The sequence below is a fragment of the Python bivittatus genome, unplaced genomic scaffold, assembly GCF_059951505.1.
Source record: "Python bivittatus isolate LINGU-HERP-01145 unplaced genomic scaffold, Pbiv_v1 ctg000980_np1212, whole genome shotgun sequence".
Taxonomy (NCBI): domain Eukaryota; kingdom Metazoa; phylum Chordata; class Lepidosauria; order Squamata; family Pythonidae; genus Python; species Python bivittatus.
The window spans coordinates 34685542-34695628 of NW_028277125.1; the positions used below are offsets into that span (position 1 = coordinate 34685542).

Sequence of the window (10087 nt, forward strand, 5' to 3'; positions counted from 1 at the left end):
TTGGATTAGTTACCTGTTTTCATAGCCCTGATACGTTTTTCACAGGTAACAAGCAACTCTCCCCGCAACTGATGAAAAACCAAAGAGCATCAGAGATGCCAGACTGATAATCCAAGCAGGGCCTTTGTACTGAAGAGATAGTTTCATCAACTTCTTTTAGCAATTTCTCAAATGACAAGTCTGCGTTAGCATATTAACAGATTTCATGACTTTTTTCCATTCAGAAAACTGGACCTGGCCACTCTCGAAGGTAATGTTTTTGTTACAGTAAGTATAATTCAGAGAAGCCAAGCTCTACCTTTTATCTTAGCAAATAAAAGCAATGAAACTTGTATTTATCAAGTGCAATAATTTATTTCATGAGAGTTTGAAACACTTGCCTTCTTTTTTTCATTACTGCAGTCAAAGATCGAAAGTATACGAAGACCAATTTACAAAACTGGTAAAATTGGTAAAACGATGAGCCACAATAAAAATATTAATACTGAGCAGTCATGTTTAGATATGTTGTATAGAATATGGATTCTACAAACAATATTTAGAGACATTTAATGAAATTATATTAACTTTATCTGACAGATATTGAAGTTAGAATTAATCTGAATGCCCTAGAAATTTAACTATTAACAGGGATATATATCATACACAGACATCCTTATAAAAAATTACAACGTAAGAAAAAATGAGCTGTGGTTTCCACAGGGCCTATCCCACACCAACAAAGCCAATCTTCATATGAGATTTTCTTATAACTTCTTTCCAAGATAACTCCTAGTACCATATTAAAGCATGCTAAGGACATAGCTCCCCTACATTTTGAAATTTCAGTTTGACTTACATATCTAGCAGCACTGGAACAGGCTGACCAATAGAATACATCCCTCTTGGCAAACTAGTTTGTGCTTCTTGCCTCTGTATATCTAAGGTACTCCGCTGGACAGGACTGTATTTATGTGCATTCTTCTTACTTACTGTAGAGAGTAGGGAAGATGACCTTAACAGAGGTATACAGGAACCATTACCTAGGCAAAAGGGGCTAAAGCATTTTTTAAGTCCAGAACAAGAAGTTAACATTTGGAAGCTGCTCAGGCAGATGCTTCCTAAATTCACTGAAGTATAAAAAGGAGGTGGAGGCATAGCACAATCAGGCTTGCAAGATTCTGTTATTATCACCAATCTCAATAAAAGTAGCATTAGTCTTCTTGTGGAGCTAGTTTCCTGATCTGGTCTCCCTAGTAGGGCTGTTACATATAGACAATTACCCTCCTTTAGATGCTTGGCCTTCTGGCTTACTTTGGATACTACCCTCCCTCATGTATTTAAACTGGGTGAGTACAAAAAATCTATCTGTTAATCTTGAAATAGGTTCTTTCTCATGTCATGTACAATTGAGCAAACACTTGCAAGCAATGATCAAACCTACTATAATGTGGATTGCTCAAATAGACCTCAACCAACCAATGAAGAGAGAGGGTTAGTTGGCCACTTCCAATCCTTAATGGATAATCCCCCTTCCACACTTTTGTCCCTGCTGGCCAGTTAAAAATTAAGCAGACTTACTTTGACAAGATCATCTGTACACACTGAGAACCAATGTGATGTAGTGGTTAAGGTGTTGGAATAGGAGTGGGGAGACCCAAATTCTAGTCCACCCTCAGCCAAATAAGGTTACTTGGTAGGCTTGGCCAGTTACTGCTTCTCAGCCCAGCATACCTCACAGGATTGCTGTTGTGGGAAACACAGGAGGAGGAAGCACTATATACAGTATGCTGCCTTGAACTCCTATTTCAAAAGATGGGGTATAAATCAAATAAATAAATACACTTTCCCCCATTGGCATTGTATCCTTAAGTATCAGTAAGTCTTCCTTGGAAGCCTTTTTAACAGTGTCAGAATTGTTTACAAGAAACTTCATTGGTGTCAGAGCCAATTACTCTAGGGATCAAACAATCTATATCTCACTTGTTACAGCATGATGGGGTAAGGAATGTTTCTTGGTTTACAATCAAATATATTTAAAAATGAATGAATTATAAAGCACTGAGAATCCTTGGCAGATCTGGCACTGCACCAATATAATCAATAAATAACAGCCCAGTAATAGTTCAGCTGCAGAATGTCTATTCCTTAACAAAGAATAAAGTAATTACAATGAATAAAGGTAGTCATCAGAGAAGGAAGGAGGAAGTTGGTGGGGAGAAGAGAAAAAGGAGGGTACCCTCTGTATAACTGCTGGAAATCACATTCCTCCCACCTTGGAGGGTTCCTCTTCCTGCCTTTATCAGGGAAGTGTCAAATCTGACACCTTTGTAGTAAAGTACAGAAGTGCAAGTTTTTGAAAACCTGGTAGCACCTAATCAGGGGGTATAAACTTTCTGTAAACCTAATTTGTGGATTAAAATATCTCTAACATTTCTGAAATGCTTATCATTTTAATTATAAATTAGCTAGTAGAAAAAAAAGGATAAAATGGTCCACAGCCTATTTTTCTGAAAAACAGAATAACTTAGCATACTTACCTCCTACTTTATTTCTAGTTCCCTAACTAGTAAATAGTAGAATTCCACTTTATGTCTTTACTGTATAACTCATAACAATAAATCCTTTTAAAAAATCCACTGACATTCTCCTAAATTCTGAAATCAAACCTCCCTTCAATTTAAAGCACAACTAATTCCGTGTGTGTGTGACCAGTAAAATTTATTACCCTGAGCAGAGTGGGGGAACTGCAACACTTGCTGCAACCCCCTTTCTGTATAATGGGGAGGAGAATCACCAGCACAGTGGCTGGATAAGCTGGTTGACTTACTGTAAAGTGAGGCTGTAAATCCTGTTCCTACCCTTTTAATAGGCTTTAACAACCTATTTGCTTTAAAATTGCTATTGCTTCTTCACTTCTAAGAGCCTTGAGAGCCTCCAAATATGTATCTTGGTTACCATCCTGTATTTCAGACTGTCCCTCTTGAGCCCCACCCTCCTGGACATCTCTTATTTCCAGTTAGAAAGTTTTTCCACTGACTGATTCTACCTTGCATATACAACAGCATAGCATGTTACAGACACAACATACCTGATTCACAAGTATTACTATTGATGCCCCTTGGAGCCACTCCGCCCATGACAGGAGCTGAGGAGGTAAGTTCCTGGAGTTTACTATTGGCTTATTTTGATGCCTTCCTCATAGAAAAAAATGCTTTTACACATGAAATACGTTAGAGAAAAATTGAACCTCTTTTTCCCCTGCATGGAAAATAATTTGATAATAGAGGTCTGACACCTCTCCTATATACCCATAATACACAATATGTCAGGGACAGGATTTTACCATAATCTGCTGCACCTCCCTCAGCTTTCTAAATTAGAAGAAATGGTCAGTTTATCTATTATTAGAGGTTCTGGAACTCCAGTGAAGCAGATAAAGTATACATGTGAACTGGATTTTTTTTATTTGGCCCTGCCTTTTTTTCACTGTACCTCCGTAAAAACAAATATACTTCCGTGAGGATGGCTAAATTTTAAATAATTTAATATCCAAGAGTAAAATAGCCCCCCCAAAATATTCAGTTCTGTTGTGGCCAAATTGCCATGTATGTTTTCCCACCTCTGGCTGCAGCCTCCTGTGTAGCTACGCTTCCTTTCCAAGAGAGATGGAGGAAAGACCAGTCCAAAAGGAAAACATGCAGCAGGGTGGGAAGAATTGAAATCCTCTTGTACGAAGACTGAATTGAGTCTGTTCATGTTTGTACCAAAGTTATTTCAACACATTGTACTATGTATTGCTTATTTCACAAATATTTACAAGCCTAACTACTTATTTAGTGTACATACTCCACTGTACACTATGCCAATGCCAATTTTTCTGAACCACCCCATTTCAAAAGCCTGATGATATTCACTTACCTTATCTATATCTTTATTTAGGTAAGAAGTGTCATCCTGACATGTCCCTCACCTGCCCATTCAAAAGTACTAAGAAGATCACAAAGTATACAGTAATAACATTTCAGTCGTGAATGTTTTCAGACCTAAAATCTTTAAGACACAAAGTTCCTTTTTCACAGACACACACCAGATTTCTAACTTAATGGACACAGGATCTAGGAGGAAGCTGCAAGTTTAGTCTTCATGGGTGGAATAATTTTAAGAAGCCACAATCACCAGACACATTCAAGTAACTTAGTTTATTTGAAAAGAGCAGTTCTAAATTTATGTATCAGGTCATCCCAATGCTTTCATAAATGAATGCAGTTCACAATCTGCAAAGTGTAGCTGAAGAAAGACCCAAGTTAAATGCACCTGAACTATTCCAGAAACTCCCCAAATTATCCTCTTTCAGAATAGTTTGATCATGTAAAAACATGTGATTATGTACCACTGTTACTTTCTTCATTCCAGATGGAAACACCTTTTATTACAAAGTTAATTCCTTATTAATATTTAGATTCTGAGAAGAATTCTAATTGGTCTGTCTGCATGCATATCAAAATATTGTCAGGATTATTTCTAAAATCTCAGGTTGGACAACATCCCTTCCCTCTCAAAACTGTAGTAGAACATGCACTGTCAAAAACAATCTAAATAAATTGCAGTTTGTTGTGTTGATCTTTTAGTGGTTCATCATGGCTAAAACAATGTCATTTTTTGGATGGAAAATGGGACTCTACAGCTCCTTACTACAGTACATTCTTCTGGTCTACAGTACAGAGGAAGAAATTAAATGTCTAAAACCTTTTGTTCTTTATTTCAGTGCTTTTAAATGCAAACAACCCTAACAGTGGAGGCAAAGTATGTTTGACTTCAATGGAACTTAGTCATACCATTGTGAATACAGGCTAGTTCCCTTACTCCATATACTCTCATAATCAATAGATATATGGTGTTATTTCCACTCAGTACTATTGCTTGGTTTACACAACAAAGCTTTCCTCTGTCTACCTTAGAAGCAGAAAGGGCTTTCTGGGGAAGCTTATTCTGTCTTGGGGGATAAAGGGGGAGAGAGAGAATCATAGGTCAACAGTAGGTGAGAAATTAGCACTTGGAGAGAAACAACTCTGGGGCTTTCAATTAAGACCATTCACATCAGATGGCCTAAAAGGTAGTTTACAAAGCACACATTCCAATCAATTTTGTTTCTGCTTTTTATTATTCCACATGGTTAACAAAGAAATATTACACAGACAGTCCACAGCTTACATGTTTATCCCTCCCTTTTCCTAAATTGGGGGACTTTCATAGGTTAACAGCTTCTGCAATCTGGTGCCCCCCAAAACATTGGATCTCAAGCCTCATTGCTGGACGTACTGGCTGAGGATAAAGGAAATAGAGAATACCAAGTTGAGAAGACTGCCATAGATATCTATGTTAGAATAAAGGCTTTCTGGAAAAACAACAGTAGAAGTACTCACATATCTTTTTTTCAAAGACAAATTTCATGAGGAAAGGATGCAGTAGAAGATAAAAAAAAAAAAAAAAGGTTTTAAGCTTTCTAAACAATTATGTGTCATTAACTGATTTCCATTCAACCAGGTTTCATTTGTCCAAACTGTTATCAAACTGAGTTATTAGTTTTAAAGTTGCTCTTTATGCACATTTGAGCAAGCAATACTCAACACAGTAAACCTTGCTTCTAAATGAGCATGCTTAGATAGCTTGAAAATCTGCCGGCATATATTTTTAAAGAATGATAGTATCTGGAAGCTGCAGAACAAATCTGAGGAATTTAGTGTGCTGAAATCAAGACTATCCCAAGAACAAATGAAACATTCCAGCTTCTCTGGACTTGAACAGACAAGTTCAGTACAAGAATTAAGTGCTTAATTACCAATGTTTGCACTCAAGGATACATATTTGTTAATCACTAACATGGAACTGAATTTGTGAAGCAGAAATATTGTGCCTTAAAATACATGCAATCAGTGAACTTTTATTTTAAAAAAAGATTAAAATAAAATTTTGACAAGCTAATATACATACCACAGTAAAATTCTTAGGTGCTAATTGTGCACAAAACACATTTCTAGAAGGCAACCTGCCACCAATGTTTTAAAAGCTTACCTAAATCAATCCTAGCTTCCAGCTTCCTCTTCCTTCACTGAAGGAGAAATCCTAGAATACTAAACTCATCAAGAAACTAGCTGCACCAATCCCTTTCAGGGATTGTCCTGTTTTTTTAAAAAAATCTATCAGTAAAATACATGAAGTTCTGCATTAATGCTTTACTCCATACCTTTAATTGGATTAAACCACCAAGTTCTCAAATCCACAAGGGCTTTTTCTTAACCAAAAAGACATAGTATTGGAGGCACTTACTACATCCCCCCCAAGAAAAAGGTAAGTTGCAAAACAGTGCTGTGCATCAACAAAAGAGCTCTTTTGCATACACTTCCAAATCTTTTAACTCTGCACCCCTAGTAATAATTAAGAAAAAAAGACATACAAAATTCAGTTCTCATACTCACAGGTGAAATGTTAGCTCACTTAGCAATTTAACCTGTCAGGAATTGACAGTGAAAGAGTGCCAACTATACAGTCCTGAATACAGTAGTTTTATGACACAAATACACTATCTGAAATCCTCACCGTCTATATTCCAATGGCTAGAAGAACACAGTGCTCAAGTATTCTCCCTATTAGGTAGATCTTCGTTGGTTCTTGTGAAGTTTATTACCATGGTCTCCACATGGATTTGGAAAGGCTGGAGGAAGGCACATTTTGCATCCTAGACCTGTCCAGTCCATCCAAAGAGAGGTGGCTTTGCTCAGCCTCTGTGTCTTCCAGATCTGAACAAATCTCTTCACTGGAGGAAGGTGAAGGAAGAGGTGAAGTAAGACTAGACAGGCTTAAAGCTCCACATGATCCTCCAGGCATTTGAGAAAGCCCATCACCACTTGGCCACTGGCTGATGGAGGGATCGGATAAGACATCCACAATCAGGTCCTGGAAACTGCCTTCATTCAGAGGCATCGACTCCAGAAGGTGATTCAAGAGCTCTGCTGCAATGGTAGAATCAATCCCAGGGCAACTGGAGACAAATGTGTGAACTTCATGCATGCACTGAATGTACCCAGCTGCAAAGCGTTCACTGGCTTCTCGCTGCAGTTTGTCACTGTCTGATACAAGGAAACAAACACAGCCAAGTCACAAAACATCTCCTTTTTCTTCCATCAACACATCAACTAGATGTTTAAACTGTATTGCGCCTGCCATCATACCTGTAAAAAAAGCTCTAAACTAACTTTAGCACCTTGAATGGAAGGATAATCAGAACAATATACTTCCAAACCTATTGGAAAAGCCAGACTATCTCCAAGAGGAAATGTCTATATTGAACAAGTTCCACTTTGGGAAGACATGAGTTAAAAGCCTTTCAGATTACATGCATAAAACTCTTAGGAACAAATATTCTTATGACATTTTTTTAAAAAATTACCTTTATGAAGCCACAATCCTCTGTGGATTTTGCTGCATCAGACAAATGTACATAGCTAGCTAAGACTGGGAAAAATAACTTATCAACTGAGGATATAGCATGAAAGATACCATCAGGCACCAGGAAAGGAAACACAAAAAGAGTTAAGAGTAAGGAGTGGGATAAAACAGAACAGGGAGGAGGAATATCTTTGTTTTGTTCAAAAAGAATATTTAAGATATGTTCAAAATACCAATGTAAACTAGGGCCTGATCCAGATATAAGAAAGGAATAACGCATACTGCCCAGTTGAAGGAAGGAACCAAAGGACTAACATCACAAGGCACTTCGAAAGATATTACTGTCTTTCCGACAGAGGAAATCTGAACCACTTTACTATTAAGTACAATTAGTCCAATTGTGAACTACATGGAAGCAGCAACCAGTATTCTGGCAGGTAGGTGTTCTTGTAGGAAAAACGCTAAGCAGGATGCATCTCTGGCAGGAGTACACTCGTGAACCCACCTGAGCGTCCCTTTTAATTTAGCCGATCCCCCTCTGGAGGACAAGGCGCAGGGATGATGGTGGCAGCCGGCACTCACCTAGCGACCTGCTCTGCAGGACTCCCTGCACTCGCTTCACCGTCAGCTCCAGCACCTCGGCGTTCTCCATCTTCGTCTGGAACTAGCAGGAAGCAAAACGCACAGCGGAGAGCAAGATCGTCAGCCCGAGCCTCCCCGCCGCCCCCTCACCCGTTCCCTGTGGAGATCCCACCCCTGCCCCCAAGTCTTCGCCGGCCAGGTTACCTCTGTTTCCGCCAAGATTAGACGTAGCTCTTGTAGGCTTTCGTTGATTCGCGCTCGCCGCTTTTTCTCCACGAGCGGCTTCCTTGCCTGGCAAGAGCGGGAGGGGGAAAGATTAAAAAAAAAAAGGAAAGGGCGTAACTAACAATCGCTGCATGCGCGTGTGAATGCACGCGAGCAAGCTTGAGTTTTACGGACCCAGACCCCCGTCGGCACGGCTTGCCTGGCTCCCAGGCGCCTCACCTTCCTATCTCCTCTGGCTTGTGAGAAATCCTCCTCGTCCCGGCTCGAGCCGTTCTTGTTGGAACGAAAGGAGGGAGCCATGGTGGTACAGGGCAAATGCAGCGAAAGCAGACGGCAACCAGACAGGCAGGGCACCGGCGATAGGGGGAGGAGAGGAGCGGAGGCGGAGGCGGCAGCGGCCCCCCACAGCTTTCCTCTCCCGGCGCCGGCCACTACCTCCTCAAGCCCACTCGGCGCCCCCTCCCGGAGCCACCGCCCAGCCCTATTTATAGTATCTGATTTGCATGTCAATGAGCCTATTGGACGCCGTGCGCAGAGAGGAAGCTCAAATGTGGAACAGAACCACCAATAACAGGCGGGTGCTTTGTCTGTTCGGAGGTGGCCGAAGCGGCTTCCCCAGTCCTTGGAGGAGGAGAAGCGAGGAGGGGAGAAAGCCGGGCCAATGGACGCGAGGGCCCGCCGTGCGTGCGTGCCCGGGGGTGGGGGTCGGTTGTTCCGAGCGTTTTATTTCGCTTTGTTTTTCAGCCCTCGCTGCCGCTGGCGTCTTTGCGGAGTCCTTCAGCCGCGTCAGTTGTAAGCAGAGAAACGCGGCGGCGAACGAAAGGGAGCACCCGTTACTCTGTCATGCTACTAAACCTCGTCATTAGTTTGGCTAGAAAGTGACGGTTCCACGTCTGGCCAGAATAAAAATTGCACATCTGGGGAGAGGTATCTCAGAAGTGCCCACACTCAGGCATCGAGACTTGGGGGGAGTTTTAGTTCTATAACAAAGAAACGTTATAAGCGTCTGTAGTAGCTTCTGGCTCATATTTGCCATTCGGTTTTCTTTTATATTCAATATATTCGAATGTATTTTATATTCAATCTTTAGATTGTGCTAATCTACATCTGAACTTGAAAACATCGATCAGTTGTACTGAGAAAGATTTCAGTTTTCCTTTAGGTTTTTCTTTTCTGCAAAACTCTAAACCTGACAGAAGTGAGGATCTCTGGGGAGCAACAATACCGAAGAACAGTCAAAGCAATCTTACCTAGTCACACCAGCATAAAGTAGCTGCAGCTTTATGCTGAAGCGGTGGAGAGTTCACAAGAGAACACTTGTTCTTGGAACAGATACTGATAGAGATGCCTGGCACATCACTAGCAATTCTGTAGAGCAGTGTTGTCCAAACTTGGCCACTTTAAGATGAGTGGACTTCAACTCCCAGAATTCCCCAGCCAGCATGGGGCTGGGGAATTCTGGGAGTTGAAGTCCACTCATCTTAAAGTGGCCAAGTTTGGACAACACTGCTGTAGAGGCTCACTGTCCATATTACTGCTCACTGCTTAATTCCCCATATATGAAAGCAATTACACAAGTCTGAACATTTTGACGGTGTCACACAACATGGAGCGCTTCATCCCTTTTTTGCATCATAGCATAGCTGAAAAGAACACAGTAACTCACTGTGTACAGGCTGTCAATATTCCATCAAAATTTTATATGGTATCAACAGCAGCGTTTCTACCTAGGCAAATTTCATAATGTTACACATGCTTGCATGATGCATGGGAACAGAAGAAACAACCAAAAACCTATCTAGGGCAGCCTGTTGTTTCCAAAATTGTATCTCCTGCTAGTGTTTTCCAGCAA

At 40.6% G+C, this 10087-nt stretch overlaps 2 protein-coding genes across 2 annotated transcripts in view; one reads left to right on the top strand and one right to left on the bottom strand.

Moving 5' to 3' along the window:
- PER2 (period circadian regulator 2) overlaps window positions 1-4631 on the top strand; it is a 50397-nt gene extending 45766 nt beyond the window's left edge. The window contains exon 22 of the mRNA XM_088131713.1: window positions 46-4631. Coding sequence (XP_087987839.1) covers window positions 46-49 — 4 coding nt within the window. The 3' untranslated portion in view covers window positions 50-4631. The remainder of the gene's footprint in view (window positions 1-45) is intronic.
- Window positions 4632-5136: 505 nt separating this feature from the next.
- Window positions 5137-8701, bottom strand: HES6 (hes family bHLH transcription factor 6). The gene is made up of 4 exons (XM_007437356.4): window positions 8455-8701; window positions 8215-8301; window positions 8011-8092; window positions 5137-7109 (listed from the first exon to the last, which is right to left on the bottom strand). Exons 1-4 carry the CDS (start codon window positions 8533-8535, stop codon window positions 6664-6666), a joined length of 696 nt encoding a protein of 231 aa, XP_007437418.1. The 5' UTR covers window positions 8536-8701; the 3' UTR covers window positions 5137-6663.
- Window positions 8702-10087: the final 1386 nt, after the last annotated feature.